General features: G+C 31.1%; 3 protein-coding genes across 11 annotated transcripts; all 3 read left to right on the top strand.

The window, feature by feature from the left end:
• Window positions 1–201: 201 nt before the first annotated feature.
• Window positions 202–4,853, top strand: LOC135123406 (BTB/POZ domain-containing protein 9-like). 3 transcript variants are annotated; one of them, XM_064048017.1, is made up of 12 exons: window positions 202–439; window positions 497–556; window positions 604–670; window positions 732–821; window positions 885–988; window positions 1,038–1,299; window positions 1,359–1,548; window positions 1,607–1,754; window positions 2,401–2,522; window positions 4,365–4,405; window positions 4,458–4,651; window positions 4,701–4,853. In XM_064048017.1, the coding sequence occupies exons 1-12, from the start codon at window positions 296–298 to the stop codon at window positions 4,746–4,748; spliced, it is 1,470 nt and encodes a 489-aa protein (XP_063904087.1). In that variant the 5' UTR covers window positions 202–295; the 3' UTR covers window positions 4,749–4,853. The 3 variants fall into 3 exon arrangements, with proteins under 3 accessions (XP_063904087.1, XP_063904086.1, XP_063904088.1); XM_064048016.1 differs by having other exon boundaries at window positions 732–988; XM_064048018.1 differs by lacking the exons at window positions 4,365–4,405; window positions 4,701–4,853 and having other exon boundaries at window positions 732–988; window positions 4,458–4,592.
• Window positions 4,854–8,020: 3,167 nt separating this feature from the next.
• Window positions 8,021–12,372, top strand: LOC135123409 (BTB/POZ domain-containing protein 9-like). 3 transcript variants are annotated; one of them, XM_064048022.1, is made up of 10 exons: window positions 8,025–8,499; window positions 8,557–8,616; window positions 8,664–8,730; window positions 8,792–9,048; window positions 9,098–9,359; window positions 9,419–9,570; window positions 10,460–10,581; window positions 11,883–11,923; window positions 11,976–12,169; window positions 12,219–12,372. In XM_064048022.1, exons 1-10 carry the CDS (start codon window positions 8,356–8,358, stop codon window positions 12,264–12,266), a joined length of 1,347 nt encoding a protein of 448 aa, XP_063904092.1. In that variant the 5' UTR covers window positions 8,025–8,355; the 3' UTR covers window positions 12,267–12,372. The 3 variants fall into 3 exon arrangements, 2 of the variants coding, with proteins under 2 accessions (XP_063904092.1, XP_063904093.1); XR_010279602.1 differs by lacking the exon at window positions 12,219–12,372 and having other exon boundaries at window positions 8,021–8,499; window positions 11,662–11,923; window positions 11,976–12,034; XM_064048023.1 differs by lacking the exon at window positions 10,460–10,581 and having other exon boundaries at window positions 8,029–8,499; window positions 9,419–9,608.
• A 9,795-nt stretch (window positions 12,373–22,167) lies between these two features.
• On the top strand, window positions 22,168–26,282 carry LOC135123404 (BTB/POZ domain-containing protein 9-like). 5 transcript variants are annotated; one of them, XM_064048010.1, is made up of 11 exons: window positions 22,168–22,405; window positions 22,463–22,522; window positions 22,569–22,635; window positions 22,697–22,953; window positions 23,003–23,264; window positions 23,324–23,513; window positions 23,571–23,718; window positions 24,361–24,482; window positions 25,793–25,833; window positions 25,886–26,079; window positions 26,129–26,282. In XM_064048010.1, the coding sequence occupies exons 1-11, from the start codon at window positions 22,262–22,264 to the stop codon at window positions 26,171–26,173; spliced, it is 1,530 nt and encodes a 509-aa protein (XP_063904080.1). In that variant the 5' UTR covers window positions 22,168–22,261; the 3' UTR covers window positions 26,174–26,282. The 5 variants fall into 5 exon arrangements, 4 of the variants coding, with proteins under 4 accessions (XP_063904080.1, XP_063904081.1, XP_063904084.1 ...); XR_010279601.1 differs by lacking the exons at window positions 25,793–25,833; window positions 25,886–26,079; window positions 26,129–26,282 and adding an exon at window positions 25,679–25,786 and having other exon boundaries at window positions 24,361–25,275; XM_064048011.1 differs by lacking the exons at window positions 25,793–25,833; window positions 26,129–26,282 and having other exon boundaries at window positions 25,886–26,008.
• The last annotated feature ends 1,217 nt before the right edge of the window (window positions 26,283–27,499 follow it).

Raw genomic sequence — 27,499 nt, 5'->3', positions numbered from 1 at the left:
ATTTTAACAAATAATAAACAAAACAGTGAATATGGATTAAGGTTCACAGGTGTGGCGAACTAATAAGTCTCATTTTAAAATTGTCGAGAAATAAACTTCACTTGTTCTAGGCGATAAAAACACCATTTCTTTATCAGTAAGGTACAAATCTATAGATAGATAAGCGTAGGTATTTCAAGGGAGTAACAATAACGTCTAAATCTAATCAGTAATCAAGTTTCAACTGTGACAGAAACTTTGTTCGTGCACTACTAAAACATTTTTAGCTAACATTTTGAAATTTTCACCAACCAAAATGGCAAACGAAGAAGAACCGCAACTAAAACTAATCATTACGGATTCTTCAAAAATTTCCGAAGATATGGCACCTTATTACTTGAAGGAAACATTTTCCGACATTCAGATAATCCTATCCGATAAGACCATTCATGCGCACAAAGTGGGTTTTTCATCCGTTTCCAACAAGATCAACTCTGAACACAGTTATAATTTTCAGATTGTTCTCGCTGCTAGATGCAAATATTTTGAGTCCCTTTTAATGCAAGATCCAAAACAAGTAAGACAATGTTTATGGAAAAATTAACATCCATAAACTGTTTTCAGGGCCAGATTGAATTACTGAATGCACCTTCCAAAGCTTTTGAAACAATACTGTATTACATTTATGCAGGTAGTTAGCCAAACTTTTGACTACATGTTTTGAATATATTATCGTGTTGAATTTGTGGCAGGAACCGTTGTCATGGCGTCACTAGATGAGAATTATGTGTCCGATATATTGAAGCTAGCACACGAATATTCGTTAAAAACACTGGTACAAAGTATAAACGAAAAAATGGTTTCGATTGTAGATTTGACGAACGTTTGTTTCTTTCTAAATATAGCTAACGCACATGACATGGACGAGTTAAGAAAAACGTGTCATACTCTTATCGATGAATATGCTTCGCAAACGTTAGAATATGGTTTTTTCAATGTCCTCACACAAGTAACATCTCTAAGCTAACTACACATAAACATATAATACCATGTTTCAGAAATCTATGGTTAACCTGTTGAAAAGAGATGCGTTTCCTGAACCAGAAATCGATGTTTTTAATATAGCGGCAAACTGGTGCAAAATTAACAAAGACGTAGACAACTTGGTCATCGGATGCGTTCGATTTCCTTGCTTAACGCGAAACGAAATCTTAAATGTTGTTCGACCATCCAAAATTGTAGATGACGCAAAACTGCTGAATGTTCTTACAACGATTGAAAATAACGGTACACAAAAAACACTACGCTTTGGTGGACAGTGTAAGTACGAAGACTGATTAACTGCCAAGTCAGAAAAGTAGACTTGTATAATTTTTCAGTAAAAGATAAAAATCTTGCTACAGCGGAATACAATGTTAAAGTAGTTTCTGGATTAAATACTACTATGTTGTTTGAAGAATCTAAAGACGGGAATGACGGCGCTTATCACAATAAGAATGATCAAAACGGTATCACTGTGGATATTGGTCAAGTAAAATGCTTCAATTACATAACGATGTGTATAGTAAAGTAGGTTTTCTCTAAGTTAGTCAATGGTTTTTTTGAGATGATTTGTCAATATCTGCAGTTTCCGTACCGGTTATTACATTGAGGTGTCAATAGATTTACAAAAATGGAAAAAAGTTATAGATTACACCACATGCAGTTGTTATTCTAGGCAAAACTTGTATTTTGAACAACAAAAGGCTAGATACATTCGAGTAGTAATGGACATGGTAAATATTAACAACTTTACTAGACTAAGTACGGTGAAATACAGTTACCTGTAAATGCAAACATTTTTACTTGAATTAGAGAGATGCGTCAATACTATTGGATAGTAAGAGGAAGCTTTTGCTTAAAATAAAAAAAAACAAAAATAAAAAAAAACAAAAAACTGAAAAAATTTAAGGATCTCCAAATTCGTAACGTATTATACGGGAAACAAGGGGCATTCACGTCGAACAGTTAATTCAAATAAAACGCGTTTGTTGTGTTCACAAGCCATTTTTTTGTTAACGAATATACGTTGACATCGTTCTAAAATGCGAAAGCGTCTAAATCTAGTCCAAATTTTCGTTCAAATGTAATCATTGATTCAAAAGATCAATAATAAGTTTTCAAAAAGTGAAGCTAGGGTTTGTGTTACGGGGCTGTATTCGACTTTTTCGTTATATTTCTAAATATATATTTTAATGCGTCAAAATGGCATGAATTTTGTGTTACTCGAAAATTCATATTTTGAGACAATAGTAGTAAAATACCTACTAGAGATAGAAATGTTAGAAAAATTAACTAGTACACCTTGTCAAGGTACAAATTTTAATTAAATGATATCCTAGGATCAGTTCACCACATTAAAAGTGTTATGTTTCTTTGTAGGGTGATTTAACCAGAATTTGTAAGTTTCAAGTTTTCATGAGCAGTACAGTTCCTAAAATGTGTAACCAAATTGTTTATCCTTCTTCCAATGTTATAACTTCCGAAAACATCATAATTTTCCGGTAAGGTATTTTATCCAATAGTATATTTACATTTTCCCCTTTTCACTCCAATCAATTTTTGGTAAAACCATGTGGGCTAACGAATTTAATTTTACCACTTCTTTGTCAGTTTGACATACATACATGACACAATTTTAAGAAGCAAAATATAGCAAAACATTTTTTTAACTCTGAAAATATGAAAGTAAGTATGAGCTTAATCTCTATATTAATAACATTCAACCTCCTTCATGAAAAAATTAAATGTCAACTTGTTTTAATTATTGTCGTAATAGTTATTTACATTCGCGTGTGGTAACTTACATTTTACAGCGTGAAATAAATTTGAAGCACGACGGCGAAGCCGGAGTGCTTTAATGATTGAGCGCTGTAAAATGGTTACCGCACAAGATTTGTATTAAACTTTTTGGCCGACAATTTTTAAAAATTATTTATATTTTTTATTAAATTTCACATAAAGTCAAAAATAAAACAAACATAACTGTCACTGAATATGTCAATTACAGTGATCTGTAACTGGTGCACAAAAATACACAAGATGGCGTAGCTCCGTTTGAACTAAAAAATATTCGAAATTATATGATACATTGCCGTTCAACAATAAATAACTTATGTATTTGGCGTTTTAATCAGTACATTTTCGTTGTGTGAAGAGACTTTTATTTATAAACGTCTAGGAAGAGCGGACAATTTGGGCAATTTTTACGCACGCCGGGTGGTAAACATCCAGGATGACTGTAAATTTGATGTTTCCGAAGATGTCATTTGAATGTTAATTTGACGTTTACATGTCAGGAGGCCAAAAAATATTTTACAAAAATGTAAATAATACTTGATGCGTCGAATAGCAACAAAACTAAAAAAATTGAACAAATGATGTTCTAAATGAAGAAAAGAAATTAAATATCTTATGCTAGACATAAAAAATTTAAATGTCTACATTAACATCATTATAACAACTTTGGAATTTCGTACTTATAATGCATTCACGTGTATTTTTTAAAACCGAACATAGAAATTAAGCCTGTGCTTACTTTCATATGTTCAAAGTTAAAAAAAATATCCCGGAATATAAACATACAGTTAGAGCAAATAAAAACAGTTGCATCTTAAAAATCCGCCATTATTGTTTACATTATAAATAGATTTAGAGCATTACTATACACAAGTGAAGTTTGTTCACAATGATATAAAATATATATGAGCTGAATTCCAAGGTCACACGAGTGCTATAACAATGCGTTAGCCCACACAAAACATCTAGAATTTGATCTACATCTTCAAGTTTTTTTTAAATTGATTTAAATAAACGAAAAATATTTTTATTTGTGAGTATTTGAAATACGATGACAGATGACTGAGACTGTGTTTTGAACTTTTTATTTTTGATAAGGCTACATATGTTTCGGCACTTTAACTAATTAAAGAACTTAAGAAGATAGAATGATTTTGATTTTCTACTCTGGCACCCACAACTGTCACCCACATAACTACACAAACTACATATATGTAATCTAAAAACTCAACGTCTTAAACACGCCTACACCCGCAGCACACAACTTGCTGAGACCTAAATCATAATAACGAAACTATTGTACCAACAAAAATATTTTCTTGTAGGTATAATGATGGTACTAATTAATTAAAGTGCCGCGACATATGTAGCCAGTCAATAACAATAAAAAGTTCAGAAGATAATCTCGACTCTCATCATATTTTATATTATACGTGAAGAGAAATGAATCTTAACAAAATTTCACTCATTTGAATGGGATAAGTCAAATTTATCCCAATATTATAGACAAAAACAGTTTACAATTCTTTTTTTATTTATCAACACAGGAACAATTCACGTAGTTCCTTCATTTTGAACATCCGTTTAAGTGAGTCCGTTATTATTCGTAAAAGAAAAAAATGAAAAGACTTTCGTTTTAGATCAGCCATACATGATTTCACAAATAAAGGTTAAGCTACGATTTTACAGTTACATATCTGTGATAGAAACCTTGGGAAATTATTCTCTGAAGTGGGAAATAGTTGCACGGTCAATTAACGAAGACAAACTTCTCACTTTTAACGAAAGAATACTCAATTTGATTAAAATTACTGGTCAACTGTCTCCTAATAAGGTAAACTACATAATTTTGCTAACAGTTCTTACGACACTCTACTCAACAGACAAAGGACGACATCCAACAATTTTTGGAAGACATCGAATGTTCCTAACTAAGAAAATTTCAAGTCAAAAATTGTGAATTAAAATTCACTGATTTTTATTGTAAGACCACTCACATTTGTAAACCATTTTAGTAAATGTTGCTACCATCTTAACATCTTTTTTATAAACTTTACATTCTTATTATAGAATAATGTTACAAAGTAACCCATTGTCCCTCCCGGTAAGACGCCTATGGGTTTTCTAGTAGGTACGTTGCCGCGATGACCGGTGACTCATCAAGAAAAGCCTAAAAGCAGTTCTCCGGAAGTCTCGATGCTCCAGAACAACATCGAACAGGGATCACGAACTATCCGAAGGAACGCGTGGTTCTTTAAAGAGGCACACCAATCTAGTCAAACCCAGTTCATTCCAGTTTAGTTATGTAGTTGCATATTACCAAAAAATAAGTTGTTGATTTTTACCCATTCCGATTTAATTTCTGAAATCATAAATTTTTAGCCGTCTTTTCAAAGCTAAAATGGAATAATGGACTTAATATTCCTTTCTAACAAAATTTCGTCCTCGTCTTTTTTTTAATTTATTTTCATGTTAATTCTTTCGAGATTTTCATTCTATTTTCGCAAATTTTCATTCATTATTTTCTTTTTCACTTCAATTAATTTTTGGTAAACCCATGTGGACTAACGAATTAAGTTTCACCAATTTTTTTATCAGTTTGATATAATCCGACACGTTTATGAGTCGATTTCTGTGATTGCGATAATAATACGTTTGTCCACGTAAACATACAGAATTTGATCTACAACTTTATTTATTTAAAATTAATTTATATAAATGAAAAATAGTTTTACTTGTGTTTAAAAATTATTATAATAGTCTAATTTATATCATTCAATTGAATGGGATAAGTTAAATTTATCATATTATTTTAGACAAGAAGGGTTTTAACATATTTTTTTTTATCAACATAGGAAAGAGTAGAGATGTTAAAAAACCGTTCTTTTTTGTTATAAACATTTAACAGTTTTAATGAAATAAGCATATATTTTGGTATTTAATACAGTCAAAGTTTCCTTAAAAATCTCACAAATTTTAAAATTTGCGGTGGCGCCATTAATAGCTATACTATTTATTCAAGAAGAATTTGTATACGATTCTAAAATTGCAAAAATTTCTGTTCTTTCTAACAAAAACTAACACCAGTCACAAAAAAATCTGAAACAGGTAATTTAAATAATAATAATTAAAACAAAAAAAAAATACGTTTCCTGTTTTAAAATAAAAAGAAACGTTTTAAAACAATTAAAACACACTGTCTTTTATTCACTAACATCTTTAGGAACGAATCTCCTAGGTCCTTCATTCTGAAAGTCCATTTAAATAAGTTTGTTGTTATTCGAAAAAAAGAATGAAACCATTTTCATGTTATGTCACAAATTTCACAAGTAAAGGTTTAGCTACGATTTAACGTTTACGTATCAATGATAGAAATGATTCGCAGTGGGAAACATTTGCACATTCAATTAACAAAGACAAACAACAGTTAGTTTTGCTAACAGTTCTTATTACATTCTACTCAACAGACCAAGAACCACGTCAGACAGTTTTTGGAAGATCTAGAATATCTTGAGTAAGGAATTTTTTTGAACTCTAAAATTGTGCGTTAAGTACTTACTTATTTTCATTGCAACACCACTCAAATTTGTAAAGCTTGCTAGTACAAGTTGTTATTATCCTAACAGATTTTTTTTGTTAAAAAATATACATCCTAATTATGGAATAAAACAATCATTAAGCGACTGTCATATCGAATGAAGGAGTCAACTTTTGCTGTCCTTTCGAAGCAAAAATTGAATAATCGAAGTAGTACTTCTATATTGTAACAAAATTTCGCCTCCGATTTTTCTTAGGTTATGTTCATATTTATTCTCTCTAGATTTTAATGTTGTCCTATGTAGACATTTCCATTAGAAAATGAATTTACGAAACAACTATTGACGAATGACGATTTTCTTAGACGAAACGTGAATTTTTAGCAAAGGTGATGAAATACAATCCGACAAAATGATATTACGAACTGTTTTCAACAACCACAACAAACTGGTACCTATTGGCAAAGATTCGTTTTGACACCTAAATACAGGTGGACGAAATGGAATATGTGAAAGACGCTGGACAAATATTTTAATCTTAATCCAATCATCAAATTATCATTATAGCATGAATGCGAAGGACTTCGAAGAATGGATCAGGACATGTATCTTTGCAAGACTTGAAGAATTGTCATTAATAATACTGGACAATGGTTCTTACCATTCTAGACATATTATTAAAATTTCAAGAGGATCGTGGACTAAACACTCAATTATTCAGTTGTTAGAACTACACTGTATTACATTTGAAAGTCAATTTTTTAAACCTGAGCTTGGTTGGCCAAATACACCATTTGGCTCTTATGGTGGTTTCAATACATTCACAGAATGTAATACCTCCATTATTGATAGACCTATTATTATTATTAGATAATTTTAAGCATAACGTGTTCAATTTTGCTTCTTTTACTGTATCTCGTTTCCGACAAAAAATCGACGATGTTTCCACTTATTAGGTAAAAACTTTTATTAGCCGAAGAGACTGGAGATAACCGTGTTCTGAAATTTTTATAACTAATCGAGATAATGGTTTCTAAAAATACCTGATCAAAAATATTACCAAAATTTTGAAATTACAATGTTGCCCTCACAAAGGCAATGATTCACGGCAAACAAGGTTCTATCTTAATAACTTTAGCCCTGGTTTTCTTTTGACATTCGCGGGCCATCTTAAAATTTATAATTATTGCCTAAGAAACTGGATTTGCCTTAATAATTTGATTTCAGTTTTGGGAAAAGATGCTACCCATAGTGCTGTTACTTTTATTCTAAAACACAGAGATTATTACAAAAAAAATATATGTTACAATTTAACAAATAAACAGAATCTGTTAAAAATTATTGCTAAGACACTACTAACATTGTGTGATTACAGAAAAGTAGGTAACAATACTTATACGATTACTTACAAAAAACTGATGACAACACAAAAAATTGTAAAATAAATGGCATCAAATATTGTTCAAGTTAAAACATGTAAGAGTGTTTTTGAGGAATCTTTAAAAGATGTGTTTATGTCTAAAATCTGGTATATGAAATAAAGGCAACGGGATGGTTTGAACCGATTTTGAAATTATTTGTGAATATCGAAATAATGGTGGTGATATTTCAATTACAAAATTTAATAAAAATTCTGAACGCATTTAAATATGACAAATAAATGGTAATTCGACTTCAACTACTCTTATTGTTGCTACAATAAATTAATTTTAACAAATAATAAATAGAACAGTGAATATGGATTAAGGTTCAGAGGTGTAGCGAACTAATAAGTCTCATTTTAAAATTGTCGACAAATAAACTTCACTTGCTCTAGGCGATAAAAACACCATTTCTTTATCAGTAAGGTAGAAACATATAGATAGATAAGCGTTGTATTTCAAGGGAGTAACAACAACGTCTATATCTAATCAGTAATCAAGTTTCACCTGTAACAGAAACTTTGTTCGTTCAACTACTAAAACATTTTTTAGCTAACATTTTTAGATTTTCATCAACCAAAATGGCAAACGAAGAAGAACCGCAACAAAAACTAATCATTACCGATACTTCGAAAATTTACGAAGATATGGCACCTTATTACTTGAAGGAAACGTTTTCGGACATTCAGATAATCCTATCCGATAAGAACATTCATGCGCACAAAGTAGGTTTTTGATCCGTTTCCAAAAAGATCAACTCTGAACAAAGTCGTAATTTTCAGATTGTTCTCGCTGCGAGATGCAAATATTTTGAGTCCCTTTTAATGCAAGATCCAAAACAAGTAAGACAATGTTTATGGAAAAATTAAAATTCATAAACTGTTTTCAGGCCCAGATTGAATTAATGAATGCGCCTTCCAAAGCTTTTGAAACAATACTGTATTACATTTATACAGGTAGTTAGCCAAACTTTTGACTAAATATTTTGAATATATTATCGTGTTGAATTTGTGGCAGGAACCGTTGTCATCGCATCACTAGATGAGAAATATGTGTCCGATATATTGAAGCTAGCACACGAATATTCGTTAAAAACACTGGTACAAATTATAAACGAAAAAATGGCTTCGATTGTAGATTTGACGAACGTTTGTTTCTTTCTAAATATAGCTAACGCACATGACATGGACGAGTTAAGAGAAACGTGTCATGCTCTTATCGATGAACATGTTTCCCAAACGTTAGAATATGGTTTTTTCAATGTCCTCACACAAGTAACATCTCTAAGCTAACTACACATAAGCATATAATACCATGTTTTAGAAATCTATGGTTAACCTGTTGAAAAGAGATGCGTTTCTCGAACAAGAAATCGATGTTTTTAATATAGCGGCAAACTGGTGCAAAAATAACAAAGACGTAGACAACTTGGTTATCGGGTGCGTTCGATTTCCTTGTTTAACGCGAAACGAAATCTTAAATGTTGTTCGGCCATCCAAAATTGTAGATGACGCAAAACTGCTGAATGTTCTTACAACGATTGAAAATAACGGTACACAAAAAACACTACGCTTTGGTGGCCAGTGTAAGTACGAAGACTGATTAACTGCCAAGTCAGAAAAGTAGACTTGTATAATTTTTCAGTAAAAGATAAAAATCTTGCTACAGCAGAATACAATGTTAAAGTAGTTTCTGGATTAAATACTACTATGTTGTTTGAAGAATCTAAAGACGGGAATGACGGCGCTTATCACAATAAGAATGATCAAAACGGTATCACTGTGGATATTGGTCAAGTAAAATGCTTCAATTACATAACGATGTGTATAGTAAAGTAGGTTTTCTCTAAGTTAGTCAATGGTTTTTTTGAGATGATTTGTCAATGTCTGCGGTTCCCTTAGCGGTTATTACATTGAGGTGTCAATAGATTTACAAAAATGGAAAAAAGTTATAGATTACACCACATACATTTGTCATTCTAGGCAAAACTTGTATTTTGAACAACAAAAGGCTAGATACATTCGACTAGTAACGAACTTGGTAAATATTAACAACTTTACTAGACTAAGTACGATGAAATACAGTTACTTGTAAATGCAAACATTTTTACTTTAATTAGAGAGATGCGTCGATGCTATTAGATAGTAAGAGGAAGCTTTTGCTTTAGTAAATGAAAATAAAAAAAAAGCAAAAAACTGAAAAAGTTTTAAGGATCTCCAAATTCGTAACGTATTATACGGGAAGCAAGGGGCGTTCACGTCGAACAATTAATTTAAATAAAACGCGTTTGTTGTGTTCACAAGCCATTTTTTTGGTAACGAATATACGTTGACCTCGTTCTAAAATGCGAAAGCGTCTAAATCTAGTCCAAACTTTCGTTCAAATGTAATCATTGGTTCAAAAGATCATTAATAAGTTTTCAAAAAGTGAAGCATTGATTTGTGTTATGGGGCTATATTGGACTTTTTCGTTATATTTCTAAATATATATTTTAATGCGTCAAAATGGCATGAATTTTATGTGTTACTCGAAAATTCATATTTTGAGACAATAGTAGTAAAATACCTACTAGAGATAGAAATATTAGAAAAATTAACTAGTACACCTTGTCAAGCTACAAATTTTAATTAAATAATATCCTAGAATCAGTTCACCACATTAAAAGTGTTATATGTTTCTTTGTAGGGTGATTTAGCCAAAATTTTTAAGTTTCAAGTTTTCATGAGTAGTACAGTTCCTAAAATGCGTAACCAAATTGTTTATCCTTCTTCCAATGTTATAACTTCCGAAAACTATATGTTCTTAGGGTAAGATATTTTATCCAATAATATATTTACACTTTCCCCTTTTCACTTCAATCAATTTTTGGTAAAACCATGTGGGCTAACGAATTTAATTTTACCACTCCTTTTGTCAATTTGACATGCATACATGACACAATTTTAAGAAGCAAAATATAGCAAAACGTTTTTTTAACTCTGAAAATATTAAAGTAAGTATGAGCTTAATCCCTATATTTATAACATTCAACCTCCTTCATGAAAAAAATTAAATGTCAACTTGATTGAATTATTGTCGTAAAATATTTTACAAAAATGTAAACAATACTCGATGCGTCGAATATAAACACCAGTAAAAAAATTGAACAAATGAAGTTTTAAATGAAGAAAAGAAGTTATTCTATACATAAGAAATTCGAATGTCTACATTAATGTCATTATAACTACTTTGGAATTTCGTCCTTACAATCCATTCATGTGTGTTTTTTAAAACCGAACATAGAAATTAAGCCTGTACTTACTTTCATATGTTCAAAGTTAAAAAAAATATCTCGATATATGAATATAAAGTTAGAGCAAATAAAAACAGTTACATGTTGAAACTATGCCATGATTGTGTACATTAAGTGGAATTAGAGCATTACTATTCACAAATGTGAAGTTTGTTCACAATTATATAAAATATATATGAGCCGAATTCCATGGTCACACGAGTGCTATAACAATGCGTTAGCCCACATAAAACATCTAGAATTTGATCTACACCTTCAAGTTTTTTTAAATTGATTTAAATAAACGAAAAATATTTTTACTTGTGAGTACTTGAAATATGATGACAGATGATAGTGAGAGTGTCTTTTGACCTTTTCATTTTTGATAACTGGCTACATATGTTTCGGCACTTTAACTAATTAAAGAACTTAAGAAGATAGAATGATTTTGATTTCCTACTCTGGCACCCACAACTGTCACCCACACAAACTACACAAACTATTTAACCTAAAAACTCAACGTCTTAAACACACCTACACCCATGCAGCACACAACTTGCTGAGACCTAAAGCATAATAACGAAACTATTGTACCAATAAAAATATTTTCTTGTAGGTTTGATGGTGGACTAATTAATTAAAGTGCCGAGACATAGGTAGCCAGTCAATAAAAATAACAAGTTTAGAAGATAATCTCCACTCTCATCATATTTTATATTGTACGTGAAGAGAAATGAATCTTAACAAAATTTCACTCATTTGAATGGGATAAGTCAAATTTATCCCAATATTAAAGACAAAAACAGTTTTCAATTCTTTTTTTGATTATCAACATAGGGACAGTTCACCTAGTTCCTTCATTTTGGAAGTCCGTTTAAGTGAGTCCGTTATTATTCGTAAAAGAAAAAAATGAAAAGACTTTCGTTTTAGATCAGCCATACATGATTTCACAAATAAAGGTTAAGCTACGATTTTACAGTTACATATCTGTGATAGAAACTTACGAAAAAAGTCGTTCGAAATGGGAAATAGTTGCACGTTCAATTAACGAAGACAAACTTCTCACTTTTAACGAAAGAACAGTCAATTGGATTAAAATTACTGGTCAACTTTCTCCTAATAAGGTAAACTACATCATTTTGCTAACAGTTCTTATTACTGTCTACTCAACAGACAAAGGACCACTGCCGACAATTTTTGGAAGATATCGAATGTTCCTAACTAAGAAAATTTCAAGTCAAAAATTGTGAATTAAATATTCACTGATTTTTATTGTAAGACCACTCACATTTGTAAACCATTTTAGTAAATGTTGTTACCATCTTAACATCTTTTTTATAAACTTTACATCCTTATTATAGAATAATGTTACAAAGTAACCCATTATCGCCCCCGATAAGGCGCCTATGGGATTTCCAGTAGGTACGTTACCGCGATGACCGGTGACTCATCAAGAAAAGCCTAGAAGCAGTTTTCCGCAAGTCTCGGTGCTCCAGAACAACATCGAAGCAGGGATCACGAACTATCCAGAAGGAACACGTGGTTGTTAAATAGGGACCACCGTCAAAAACTCAGTTTAGTTGTGTAGTTGCGTATTACCGAAAAACAAATTGTTGATTTTTACCCATACCGATTTAATTTCTGAAATCATAAATTTTCAGCCGTTTTTTCGAATCTAAAATGGAATAATGGACGTAATATTCCTTTCTAACAAAATTTCGTCTTCGTCTTTTTTTAATTTATTTTCATATTTATTCTTTCTAGGTTTTCGTTGTGTATTCGCAAATTTTTATTCATTATTTTCGTTTTCACTTCAATTAATTTTTGGTAAACCTATGTGGACTAACGAATTAAGTTGCACAATCCTTTTATCAGTTTGATAAATATAACACCATTTTAAGATACAAAATACTTATAAACATACTATAAGAGCAAATAAAAAACCTTTATGAGTCGAGTTCTGTGATACGATAATAATACGTTTGTCCACGTAAACATACAGAATTTGATTTACAACTTTATTTATTTAGAATTGATTTAAATAATTGAAAAATAGTTTTACTTGTTTTTAAAAATTAGTACAATAGTCAAATTTATCTCATCCATTTGAATAAGATAAGTTAAATTTATCTCATTATTGTAGACAAAAACGGTTTTGAAATTGTTTTTATTTATCAACATAGGAAAGAGTAGAAATGCTAAAAAACCGTTCTTTTTTGTTATAAACATTTAACAGTTTTAATGAAATAAGCATATATTTTGTTATTTAATAGAGTCAAAGTTTCCTTAAAAATCTCACAAATTTTAAAATTTGTGGTGGCGCCATTAATAGTGACACTATTTATTAAAGAAATTTATGAAAAATTAATTTATGTGATTAATTTTTATACTATTCAAAAATTGCAAAAATTTCTGTTCTTTTAACAAAAACTAACACCAGTCACAAAAAAATCTGAAAAAGTTAATTTAAATAATAAATAATTAAAACAAAAAGAAACGTTTTAAAACAATTAAAACGCACTGTTTTTTATTCACTAACACCTTTAGGAACGAATCTCCTAGGTCCCTCATTCTGAAAATCCATTTAAGTAAGTCTGTTATTATTCGTAAAAGAAAAAATAAAAGCACTTTCATGTTAGGTCACAAATTTCACAAGTAAAAGTTTAGCTACGAATTAACATTTACATATCAATGATAGAAATGATTCGCAGTGGGAAACATTTGCACATTCAATTAACGAAGATAAATTTCTCAGTGTTAACGAAACAATAGATAGTTTTGCTAACAGTTCTTATTGCAGTCTACTCAACAGACCAAGAACCATCTCAGACAGTTTTTGGAAGAGCTAGAATATCTTAAGCAAGAAACTTTTTTGAAGTCTAAAATTGTGAGTTAAGTACTTACTTATTTTCATTGCAACACCACTTAAATTTGTAAACCGTTCTAGTACATGTTATTACTATACTAATATATTTTTTTATAAACTATTCATCCCTATTAGGGTATAAAATACTAAGGGAATGAAGGAGTCCATTTTTGCAATCCTTTCGAAACAAAAATTGAATAATCGAAGTAATACTTCTACACATATTGTAACAAAATTTCGTCTCGATACAAAAAATTGTTAAATAAATGGTGTCAAATATTATCCAAGTTAAAACTGAATATATGTATGCTTTTATAGTGGTATATTTTTAACTTTTACATCTACTTTTTTTCTAAATTAAAAAAAAAATCCACCAGATGTTAATTGTTCTAGTAGGCCGCAACTAGTGACGAAGAAGTGTTTTTGAGGTACCTTAAAAACATGTGTTTGTGCCTAAAATTTGGTATATCAAATGAAGGAAATGGGATGGTTTGAACCGATTTTGAAATTATTTTTGAATATAATAAGAATGGTGGTGACATTTCAATTTAAATATTTGGTAAAAATTTTGAAGGCATTTTAATATGCCACAGAAATGGTAATTGGTCTTCAACTACTCTTATTGTTCCTACAACAAATTATAAATTTTAACAAACAATAAATAAAACAGTGAATATGAATTAAGTTTCGAAGGTGTAGCGAACTAATAAGTCTCATTTTAAAACAGGTAACGAATAAACCGCACTTGTTCTAGGCGATCAAAATACCATTCCTTTAGCAGTAAGGTACAAATCTATAAATAGATAAGTGTACGTATTTCAAGAGAGAAACAACAAACAAGGTCTAAATCTAATCAGTAATCAAGTTTCAACTGTAACAGAAACTTTGTTCGTGCAACTACTAGTCAGAAAAGTAGACTTGTATAATTCTTCAGTAAAAGATAAAAATCTTGCCACAGCAAAATATAAATTTTAAAGTAGTTTCTGGGTTAAATGCTACAATGTTGTTTGAAGAATCTACAGACTGGAATGACGGCGCTTATCACAATAAGAATGATGAAAACGGTATCACTGTGGATCTTGGTCGAGCAAAATGCTTCAATTACATAACAATGTGTATAGTAAATGAGTAAGGACAGTTTTCTCTAAGTTTGCCAATGATTTTTTTGAGGTGATTTGTTAATATTTGCAGATGCGCTACCGATCTTGACATTGAGGTGTTCATAGATTTACAAAAGTGGAAAAAAGTTATAGATTACAGCGAATACCATTGTTATTTTCTTATATATTCGAGTAGTAATGCAAATGGTAAATATTAACAAGTCCGGTGAAATACAGTTAATTTTAAAGGCAAACATTTCTACTTGAATTAGAAAGATAGGTGGATGCTATTAGATGGTAAGAGAAAACTTTTGCTTGAGTAAATAAAAATAAAAAAAAAAGAAAAAAATTAAAAAAATTTTGAGGATATCGAAATTGGTAACGTATTATACAGGAAGCAAGTGGTACTTACGTCGAACACTTAATTTAAAGAAAACGCGTTTACTTTGTTCACAAGCGATTTTTTTTGGCAGGTAATTGTTCTAAAATATGAAAAGGCCTAAATTTTATCTAAAATTTCTTTCAAATGTATTCATTTGTTCAAAAGATCAAAAATAAATTTTCAAAAAGTGTACTTACGGATAAAAGTAAGCTTAGATTTGTGTTATAGGGCTGTACTCGTCTTTTTTGTTATATTTATACATATATATTTAAATCCATTACAATGGCATGACTTTTATGTGATACTCGAAAATTCATATTTTTAGACAATAGTACTAAAATACCTAGTACCGTAGATAGAAATGTTACTACTACATTTTGTGAAGCTACAAATTTTAATTAGATGCTATCTTAGAATCAGCTCACCACATTAAAAGTGCTATGCTTCTTTGTAGGGTGATTTAACCAGAATTTGTAACTTTCAAGTTTTCATCAGTAGTACAGTTCCTAAAATGCGTAACCAAATTGTTTATCCTTCTTCCAACTTTATAACTTCCGAAAACTTCATATGGATCAAGTAAGATATTTTTTCCAATTTCTACTAATAAAATGCTCATTTTGTATGTTAAATCTCGCTATTAAAACAATAGTTTCCAAATTGGTCGCATTTTGCATATTTTTGTATAATTCAACCGTTGGAGTTATCGAAGAAGTGCAAACGGATATGACTTCTGCGGCTCGAAATCTACAAGTAAATATACTTAAGTGGAATTTCGAAAATTTCGTTGAAAATTGGTTGAAAATTGGTCGTATTTTGCATATTTTTACATATTTCAAAGTAGGATTCTAGCAGAACCATTAGAGTTATCGAAGAAATGAAAGGGGATATGTCTTCTGCGGCCGAAATCTACAAGAAAATGTATTTATTAGTGAAATTTCGAAAATTGCGTTGAAAATTGGTCGCATATTGGTGGTATTTTGAAAATTTTTGTATATTTCAAAGGACGATTCTGGAAAAACCATTGTAGTTGTCGAAGAAATGAAAGCGGATTTGACTTCTGCGGCCCGAAATCTACAAGAAAATGTATTTAGTGAAATTTCGAAAATTTTGTTGAAAATTGGTTATATTTTGCATATTTTTGTATATTTCAAAGGACGATTCTGGAAAAACCTTTAGAGTTATCAAAGAAATGAAAGCGGATATGACTTCTGCGGCCCGAAATCTACAAGAAAATGTATTTAGCGAAATTTCGAAAATGTCGTTGAAAATTGGTTGAAAATTGGTCGTATTTTGCATGTTTTTGCATATTTCAAAGAACCATTTGAGCTATCGAAGAAATGAAAGCGGATATGACTTCTGCGGCCCGAAATCTACAAGAAAATGTATTTAGTAAAATTTCGAAAATTTTGTTGAAAATTGGTTGTATTTTGCATATTTTTGTATATTTTAAAGGACGATTCTGCAAAAACCTTTGGAGTTATCGAAGAAATGAAACCAGCCCGAAATCTACAAGAAAATGTATTTAGTGAAATTTCGAAAATTTTGTTGAAAATTGGTTATATTTTGCATATTTTTGTATATTTCAAAGGACGATTCTGCAAAAACCTTTGGAGTTATCGAAGAAATGAAAGCAGCTCGAAATCTACAAGAAAATGTATTTAGTGAAAGTTCGAAAATTTTGTTGAAAATTGGTGGTATTTTGCATATTTTTATATATTTCAAAGGACGATTCTGGAAACACAATTGGAGTTATCGACGAAATGAAAGCGGATATGACTTCTGAGGCCTGAAATATACAAGAAAATGTATTCAGTGAAATTTCGAAAATTTCTTTGAAAATTTTTGTTTATTTCTAAGGACGATTCTGGGAAAACCATTAGAGTTATCGAAGAAATGCAAGCGGATATGACTTCTGGACCCCGAAATCTACAAGAGAATGTATTTAGTGAAATGTCGAAAATTTCTTTGAAAATTGGTCGTATTTTGCTTATTTTTGTATATTTCAAAGGACGATTCTGGAAGAACCATTTGAGTTATCGAAGAAATGCAAGCGGATATCATTTCTGGGGCCCGAAATCTACAAGAAAATGTATTTAGTGAAATTTCGAAAATTTTGTTGAAAATTGGTCGAAAATTGGTGCTAATTTGCAAATTTTTGTATATTTCAAAAGACGATTCTGGAAAAATCATATATTCATTACATCCAACCTTCATAAAAAAAATCAATTGTCAACTTGTTTGCAGTATTGTCGTAAAATATTTTACAAAAATGTAAATGATACTCGATGCGTCAAATGTAAACTACTAAAAAAAACGACCAAAGGATGTTTTAAATGAACAAATGAAGTTAAATATCTTATGCTATACATTAACTTCATTATAACTGCTTTGGAATTTCTTACTTACGATGCATTCATGTGTTTTTTTAAATTAAACTTATTTTCATATGTTCAAAGTTAAAAAAATGTCCCGGTATATAAACATACAAATGAAAACAGTTACATGTTAAAAGTACGTCATTATTGTTTACATTGTAAATGGAATTAGAGCTTTAATATCTACAAGTGTAAAGTTTGTTCACAATGATAGGTATATATTCTGTGATCACACGAGTGCAATAATAAGGCGTAAACCCACGTAAAACTTCTATAATTTGATCTACAACTTTTAAATTATTTTAAATAAACGAAAAATATTTTTACTGGTGTTGGAAAATCATTACGATTATCTAGCTTATTTCACTCATTTGAAATATGATGACTGATGAAAGTGGAGAGTGTCGGCACTTTAATTAATTACATAAGAAGGAAGAAAGTAGAATGATTTTGATTTCTTCCTCTGGCACCCACAATTGTCACACAGTTGCATATACTACACAGCCTAAAAACTCGACACCTTAAACCTACCTATACTCATATAGCACACAAATTGCTGAGACGTAAATCATAGTAACAAAACTATTGTACCAAAAAAATATTTTCTTGTAGGCCGAGACATTTGTAACCCGTAAATAAAAATAAAATTTCAGGAAACAGTCTCCACTCTCATCACATTTTATAAGGAGTGTTCATTTTATTAAACGGACACCTTTAAAGTAACGTCACTTTTCTAATTTTTAATCTAAATTATTCTAGTTTTTATACATGAAAGCTTTAAGTTGTATCTATTAAATGCCATTTTTGTTTTCAAAATAACGTTATTTCTTTTTAAAATGAAGCGAATCGCCTTTGGGGCAAGAAAATTATCTTTGCAAAAGTGATGCTACGAAAAATTTCCGTTGGGGGGACTGCCTAAAATAACTAAATGTTCAAAATCAGCAGTGTTCCAAATAATCAAAAAGTTTGGGGAGTTTAATACTTTAGAAGATTTGCTCAAATCCAGACCGAGAAAAGGCCCGCTTAACGAAAATATTGAGGAAAATATCATTAAACTGCTAAAATTAACGAAATGTATGTCTGTGCGAGAAATACCGAAGAAGCAAGGTGTTACCGTAGGTACTGTACAAAATATAAAGACTCGGAATAACATTAGAACGTATTAAAGCAAAAAATCCCAAAAAGAAGCGAAAAGCAGCGCATACAGTTTAAAAAAAAAAGCAGGAAGTTATAAACAATTTTAGTCAGGAACAAAAATCGTTGTGTTTTGATGGACAACGAAACGAAGGTTAAAATGGACTGCAGTACACTACCCGGCTCCAAGTTTTATAATGCAGTTGTAGGGGAAGATGTCCTCGATGACATGAAAACAAAAAAAATTGAAAAGTTTGGGAAAAAAGTCTTAGAGTGGCAACCGATTTGTTCTTGTGGGCTAAAAAGTTTTAATTTTTTTTTTACGATTGGAACAATTGGGCGCGATGATTACAGGAAAGAATGTATAAAAACGCGATTATCGCCTGTTTATTGCAAACATCATAACCCTCCATTGTTTTGGCCAGATTTGGCTTCGGTTCACTACGCTGGTGCCAGTCAGGAGCTTCTTAATGCCAATAATGTACAGTTTTTAAAAAAAGAAGATAAACCACCCAACTGTCCTGAGCTTCGTCCACTTGAGCGATAATGGGCAAATATGAAAGCAGTGTTAAGAAAAGATGGCCGAACAACATCATGACTTGGAGAATTTAAAACAATGTGGCCTCCTGCTACGAAGAAATCACAAACAAACCTGTGCAAACAGTGATTCGCTGTATTCGCGCAATAGTTAGAAAATTTTATAGTTTCTGAATATAATTGATTAGAGAATAAGAATAATTATTTCATTTAACATTGTTAAACATTTTTATAACAAAAAAAATTAAATTATCCCAAAGTACTCGAATTAGTAGCAATTTTTTAGTGTCCGCTTTATAAAATGAACATTCCTTATTATACGTGAAGAAAAATGAATCTTAACACAATTTCACTCATTTGAATGGAATAATCAAATTTATCCCAATATTGTAGACAAAAACAGTCTTCAACTCTTTCTTTATTTATAGACGTAGGGACAGTTCACCTACATCCTGCATTTTGCACCTCTGTTTAAGTAAGTCCGATATCATTCTTGAAAGAAAAAAATGAAAAGGCTTACGTTTTAGATCAGCCGTACATCATTTCACAAATAAAAGTTAAACTACGATTTTACAGTTACATATCTGTAATCGAAACCTTGGAAGGACAGTTTTCGAACATGGAAATAGTTGCACATTCAATAAACGAAGACAAACTTCTCACTTTTAAAGAAAGAACAATCAATTATATTCAAATTACTGGTGAACTTTCTCCTAATAAGGTAAACTACTAATCATTTTGCTAACAGTTCTTATTACTGTCTACGCAACAGACAAAGGACGACATCCAACAATTTTTGGAAGATATTGAATGTTTCTAATTACGAAGATTTCAAGTCCAAAATTGTGCGTTAAATATTCACTGATTTTTATTGTAATACCACTCACATTTGTAAACCGTTCTCGCAAATCTTGTTACCACCTTATTATCTTTTTTATAAACCATACAAGTATACATTCTTATTATAGAACAGTGTTATAAAGTAATCCATTGTCCGGCCCGATAAGACGCCTCTGGGTTTTCTAGTCGCTACATTGCCGCGACTTCTCTGTGCCCCAGAACAACATCGAAGCAGCGATCACGAACTCTCCAGAGGGATCACGTAGCTGTAGTCTAGGCAAATCAGGTCCAGTCGTGATGAGTACAAGTCACGTTGAGTGGGAATTACTCCTTGTCAATTAACCTGTAGTTAATTGTGTAGTTGCGTATTATCGAAAATTAAATTCTTGAATTTTACCTACGCCGATTTAATTTCCGTAATCGTAACAATAAAATAATCACTAAACGACTGTCATATCGAATGTGAGTGTTCACTTTTGCCGTCTATTCAAAGCAAAAATGGAACAATAGTAATAATATTTCTTTTTAACAAAATTTCGTCTTTATTTTTTCTTGGTTTATGTTCATATTTATTCTATCTAAATTTTCATTCATTATTTTCTTTTTCATGTCACTTAATGTTTTGTAAACTCATATGGACTAGCGAATTGAGTTTCACCAAACCTTACATCAGTTTGACATATGCGACACAATTTTAAGATACAAAATACATATAAACATACTGTGATCAGACGAGTGCGATAATAATGTGTTTATCCATGTAAACATACAAAATTTGATCTTCAACTTGATGTATTTTAAATTAATTTGAATAACTGAAAAATAATTTTACTTCTATTTAAAAATTATTATAATAGACTCATTTTTCTTATCCATTTGAATAGAATAAATTAGCTTTATCCTAATATGGTAGACAAAAACGATTTTCAAACTGAAAACACTCAAGATAACCGTGTTCCGAAATTTTCATAAAAAATCGAGATAATGGTTTCTAAAAATACCTGATCAAAAACTTCGCCAAAATTTTAAATTTACAATGTAGTTTACCATTCCCTCACAAAGGCAATTGATTCACGGCAAACAAGGTTCTGTCTAAATAACTTTAGCTCTGGTTTTCTTTTGACATTCGCGAGTCATCTTAAAATTTATAATTATTACCTAAGAAACTGGATTTGCCTTAATAATTTGATTTTAGTTTTGGGAAAAGATGCTACCCATAGTTTAATAATCCACTGTTAGTTTTATTCTAAAACACAGAGATTATTACAAAAAAAATATATGTTACAATTTAACAAACAAACAGAATCTATTAAAAATTATTGTTAAGACACTACTAACATTGTGTGATTACAGAAAACTAGGTAACAATATTTTTACCATTACTTACAACAAACAGATGACAACACAAAAAATTGTAAAATAAATGGGATCTAATATTTTTCAAGCTAAAACTTGTAAGAGTGTTTTTGAGGAATCTTTAAAAGATGTGTTTGTGTCTAAAACTTGGTATATGAAATAAAGGCAACGGGATGGTTTGAACCGATTTTGAAATTATTTTTGAATATCGAAATAATGGTGGTGATATTTCAATTACAAAATTTAGTAAAAATTCTGAACGCATTTAAATATGACACATAAATGGTAATTCGACTTCAACTACTCTTATTGTTGCTACAATAAATTAAAAATTTTAACAAATAATAAACAAAACAGTGAATATGGATTAAGGTTCAGAGGTGCAGTGAACTAATAAGTCTGATTTTAAAATTGTTGACAAATAAACTTCACTTGTTCTAGGCGATAAAAACTCCATTTCTTTATCAGTAAGATACAAATCTATAGATAGATAAGCGTAGGTATTTCAAGGGAGTAACAACAACGTCTATATCTAATCAGTAATCAAGTTTCAACTGTGACAGAAACTTTGTTCGTGCACTACTAAAACATTTTTAGCTAACATTTTTAGATTTCCACCAACCAAAATGGCAAACGAAGAAGAACCGCAACAAAAACTAATCATTACGAATTCTTCGAAAATTTACGAAGATATGGCACCTTATTACTTGAAGGAAACATTTTCCGACATTCAGATAATCCTATCCGATAAGACCATTCATGCGCACAAAGTAGGTTTTTCATCCGTTTCCAAAAAGATCAACTCTGAACAAAGTCGTAATTTTCAGATTGTTCTCGCTGCTAGATGCAAATATTTTGAGTCCCTTTTAATGCAAGATCCAAAACAAGTAAGACAATGTTACGGAAAAATTAAAATACATAAACTGTTTTCAGGCCCAGATTGAAGTAATAAACGCGCCCTCAAATGCTTTTGAAACAATACTGTATTACATTTATACAGGTAGTTAGCCAAACTTTTGACTAAATATTATGAATACATTATCGTGTTCAATTTGTGGCAGGGACCGTTGTCATCGCATCACTAGATGAGAAATATGTGTCCGATATATTGAAGCTAGCACACGAATATTCGTTAAAAACACTGGTACAAATTATAAACGAAAAAATGGTTTCGATTGTAGATTTAACGAATGTTTGTTTCCTTCTAAATATAGCCAACACACATGACATGGACGAGTTAAGAGAAACGTGTCATACTCTTGTCGATGAACATGTTTCGCAAACGTTTGAATATGGTTTTTTAAATGTTCTCACACAAGTAACATCTCTACACTAGCTACACATATACATATAATACCATGTTTCAGAAATCTATGGTTAACCTGTTGAAAAGAGATGCGTTTCTATTTGATGAAATCGAAGTTTTTAATATAGCGGCAAACTGGTGCAAAATTAACAAAGACGTAGACAACTTGGTCATCGGGTGCGTTCGATTTCCTTGCTTAACGCGAAACGAAATCTTAAATGTTGTTCGGCCATCCAAAATTGTAGATGACGCAAAACTGCTGAATGTTCTTACAACGATTGAAAATAACGGTACACAAAAAACACTACGCTTTGGTGGACAGTGTAAGTACGAAGACTGCTTAACTGCCAAGTCAGAAAAGTAGACTTGTATAATTTTTCAGTAAAAGATAAAAATCTTGCTAGAGCAGAATATAATGTTAAAGTAGTTTCTGGATTAAATACTACTATGTTGTTTGAAGAATCTAGAAATTCGAATGATGGCGCTTATCACAATAGGAATGATAAAAACGGTATCACTGTGGATCTTGGTCAAGTAAAATGCTTCAATTACATAACGATGTGTATAGTAAAGTAGGTTTTCTCTAAGTTAGTAATGGTTTTTTTAAAATGATTTGTCAATATCTGCAGTTACCGTACCGGTTATTACATTGAGGTGTCAACAGATTTACAAAAATGGAAAAAAGTTATAGATTACACCACATACAGTTGTTATTCTAGGCAAAACTTGTATTTTGAACAACAAAAGACTAGATACATTCGAGTAGTAATGGACATGGTAAATATTAACAACTTTACTAGACTAAGTACGGTGAAATACAGTTACTTGTAAATGCAAACATTTTTACTTTAATTAGAGAGATGCGTCGTTGCTATTAGATAGTAAGAGGAAGCTTTTGCTTTAGTAAATGAAAAGAAAAAAAAGCAAAAAATTGAAAAATTTTTAAGGATCTCCAAGTTCGTAACGTATTATACGGGAAGCAAGTGGCATTTACGTCGAACAGTTAATTTAAATAAAACGCGTTTGTTGTGTTCACAAGCGATTTTTTTGGTAACAAATATAGGTTGACATCGTTGTAAAATGCGAAAGCGTCTAAATCTAGTCCAAACTTTCGTTCAAATGTAATCATTGGTTCAAAAGATCATTAATAAGTTTTCAAAAAGTGAAGCTTTGATTTGTGTTATGGGGCTATATTCGACTTTTTCGTTATATTTATAAATATATATTTTAATGCGTCAAAATGGCATGAATTTTATGTGTTACTCGAAAATTCATATTTTGAAACAATAGTAGTAAAATACCTACTAGAGATAGAAATGTTAGAAAAATTAACTACTTCACCTTGTCAAGCTACAAATTTTAATTAACTGTTATCCTAAAATCAGCTCACTACATTAAAAGTGTTATGTTTCTTTGTAGGGTCATTCAGCCAGAATTTGTATGTTTCAAGTTTTCATGAGCAGTACAGTACCTAAAATGCGTAACCAAATTGTTTATCCTTCTTCCAACATTATAACTTCGCAAACCAGGATATGGATCATGTAAGATATTTTATCCATTAGTATGTTTACATTTTCCCCTTTTCACTTCAATCAATTTTCGGTAAAACCCATGTGGGCTAGTTAATTTTACCACTCCTTTTGTCAGTTTGACATGCATACATGACACAATTTTAAGAAGCAAAATATAGCAAAACATTTTTTTAACTCTGAAAATATTAAAGTAAGTATGAGCTTAATCCCTATTTTTAGAACATTCAACCTCCTTCGTGAAAAAAATTAAATGTCAACTTGTTTGAATTATTGTCGTAAAATATTTTACAAAAATGTAAACAATACTCGATGCGTCGAATATAAACACCACTAAAAAATTAAACAAATGATGTTTTAAATGAAGAAAAGAAGTTTAATATCTTATGCTATACGTAAGAAATTCCAATGTCTACATTAATATCATTATAACTACTTTGGAATTTCGTACTTACAATGCATTCATGTGTGTTTTTTAAAAGGGAACATAGAAATTAAGCCCGTATTTACTTTCATATGTTCAAAGTTAAAAAAATATCTCGGAATATGAACATACAGTTAGAGCAAATAAAAACAGTTACATGCTGAAACTATGCCATGATTGTGTACATTATAAGTGGAATTAGAGCATTACTATCCACAAATGTGAAGTTTGTTCACAATGATGTAAAATATATATGAGCCGAATTCCTTGGACACACGAGTGCGATAACAATGCGTTAGCCCACATAAAACACCTAGGATTTGATCTGCACCTTCAAGTTTTTTTTAAATTGATTTAAATAAACGAAAAATATTTTTACTTGTGAGTATTTGAAATATGATGACAGATGATAGTGAGAGTGTCTTTTGAACTTTTTATTTTTGATAACTGGCTACATATGTTTCGGCACTTTAACTAATTAAAGAACTTAAAAAGATAGAATGATTTTGATTTCCTACTCTGGCACCCACAACTGTCACCCACACAACTACACAAACTATGTAACCTAAAAACTCAATGTCTTTGACACACCTACACCCATGCAGCACACAACTTGCTGAGACCTAAATCATAATAACGAAACTATTGTACCAACAAAACTATTTTCTTGTAGGTCTGATGATGGTACTAATTAATTAAAGTGCCGAGACATATGTAGCCAGTCTATAAAAATAAAAAGTTTAGAAGATAATCTCGACTCTCATCCTATTTTATACAATTATAGGTGAAGAGAAATGAATCTTAACAAAATTTCACTAATTTGAATGAGATAAGTCAAATTTATCTCAATATTAAAGACAAAAACAGTTTTCAATTCTTTTTTTGTTTATCAACATAGGGACATTTCACCTAGTTCCTTCATTTTGGAAATCTGTTTAAGTGAGTCCGTTATTATTCGTAAAAGAAAAAAATGAAAAGACTTTCGTTCTAGATCAGCCATATATGATTTCACAAATAAAGGTTAAGCTACGATTTTACAGTTACATATCTGTGATAGAAACCTTGGAAAAAAATATTTCGAAGTCGGAAATAGTTGCATGTGCAATTAACGAAAACAAGCTTCTCACTTTTAACGAAAGAACAGTCAGTTGGATTAAAATTACTGGTCAACTTTCTCCTAATAAGGTAAACTACATCATTTTGCCAACAGTTCTTATTACTGTCTACCCAACAGGCAAAGGACTACCGACAATTTTTGGAAGATATCGAATGTTCCTAACTAAGAAAATTTCAAGTCAAAAATTGTGAATTAAATATTCACTGATTTTTATTGTAGCACCACTCACATTTGTAAACCATTTTAGTAAATGTTGCTACCATCTTAACAACTTTTTTATAAACTTTACATCCTTATCATAGAATAATGTTACAAAGTAACCCATTATCCCCTCGATAAGACGCCTATGGGATTTCCAGTAGGTACGTTACCGCGATGACTGGTGACTCATCAAGAAAAGCCTAGAAGCAGTTCTCCGCAAGTCTCGGTGCTCCAGAATAACATCGAGGCAGAGATGACGAACTATCCAGAAGCAACGCGTGGTTGTTTAAAGAGGCACACCGTCGAGAGCGAGCGGTCTAATCAAATCGAGTCCAGTCGATTTAATTTCCGTAATCCAAACAATCAAATAACCAACTGTCATTTCGAATGCAAATCCAGATATGTAGAGCAGTGAATAATTTTTTATTTTTGTTGTTATTGATCACATAATATCTAGTTGGTTAGAAACCGCCCAAAAGCTAGACGTTCAAAACGCTGGGTCGAATTTTACCGTTGTGTTTTCCATCAACAGCAGGGGTTCGCTCCTAGTTTTACTTTCCACTTCAGTCATCGAAGCATGTTTAAATTCAAGAACGACCAAAACGAACTTACTCTGCGTGCTGTTCTCGTGTAACAAGCATGTGACATCCATAACGGTGTGTTCCAGTTTTACAGAAAACAATAATTTATTAAAAAAAATTTCATCTGTGTATCTACTAGTGTCCTGCGTTTTTGACCGCCCCCTCTTCCCTTGCCACCCTGCAGCTCCAAGATTAATTCGTAAGCAGTGCCGGCCCCAGTTATAAATATTCCTCTCAACCGGTATTTTATGGAAGCGGTGGGTAATCAGAGGCGGTTCGTCAAAGTGGAAACCTGTATTTTATCGTCGATCGGGGATTTACGAGCGGCCGGCATTAATTTTAATCTACCCGATAAGTTTAAATTGAATCCAGTGTGTAGTTTATGCGATCCGGGGAAAAATTCATACCGGAACGCGATCTTGACGTGTTTAATGCGAGTTCGAACGTGCTTTTTTCCTTCTCTCTATTTCGTCGGGTATTTCGGGAACGTTTTAATTAACGAAATTACGACAGTTTCGGCCCTGCAAAAAAGTTTATTATTAATGTGATGAATTCGAGGATAATTGTATTTTCAAACGTTCCGGTTTTGTTTAATTTATTGGGGTAATTAAATGGCTTTTCTTGTGCGCTCTTATTCCGGAATGTCATAAATTCCGGGGAGTTTTTATAAGGAGCCGTATCAATAAAATTTATCAATCTGCGTCTT

The sequence above is a fragment of the Zophobas morio genome, unplaced genomic scaffold, assembly GCF_036711695.1.
Source record: "Zophobas morio isolate AGI-343-1 ecotype UQ-CSIRO unplaced genomic scaffold, CSIRO_AGI_Zmor_V1 ptg000006l, whole genome shotgun sequence".
Classification (NCBI taxonomy): Eukaryota; Metazoa; Arthropoda; class Insecta; order Coleoptera; family Tenebrionidae; genus Zophobas; species Zophobas morio.
The sequence above is the reverse complement of the archived record's forward strand: the minus strand, read 5'-3'. Positions and strand labels throughout refer to the sequence as shown.

Excerpts from the sequence above, each read along its gene's own strand:
- LOC135123406 (XM_064048016.1), top strand. The coding sequence starts at position 296 with ATGGCAAACGAAGAAGAACCGCAACTAAAACTAATCATTACGGATTCT. Across the intron at positions 557-603 it reads TAATGCAAGATCCAAAACAA|GGCCAGATTGAATTACTGAA; the intron begins GTAAGACAATGT and ends AACTGTTTTCAG. Across the intron at positions 4,406-4,457 it reads CATTTTGAACATCCGTTTAA|ATCAGCCATACATGATTTCA; the intron begins GTGAGTCCGTTA and ends CTTTCGTTTTAG.
- LOC135123409 (XM_064048022.1), top strand. The coding sequence starts at position 8,356 with ATGGCAAACGAAGAAGAACCGCAACAAAAACTAATCATTACCGATACT. Across the intron at positions 8,731-8,791 it reads ACTGTATTACATTTATACAG|GAACCGTTGTCATCGCATCA; the intron begins GTAGTTAGCCAA and ends AATTTGTGGCAG. Across the intron at positions 12,170-12,218 it reads GTCAACTTTCTCCTAATAAG|ACAAAGGACCACTGCCGACA; the intron begins GTAAACTACATC and ends TCTACTCAACAG.
- LOC135123404 (XM_064048010.1), top strand. The coding sequence starts at position 22,262 with ATGGCAAACGAAGAAGAACCGCAACAAAAACTAATCATTACGAATTCT. Across the intron at positions 24,483-25,792 it reads CAAACCAGGATATGGATCAT|GGACATTTCACCTAGTTCCT; the intron begins GTAAGATATTTT and ends TTATCAACATAG. Across the intron at positions 25,834-25,885 it reads CATTTTGGAAATCTGTTTAA|ATCAGCCATATATGATTTCA; the intron begins GTGAGTCCGTTA and ends CTTTCGTTCTAG.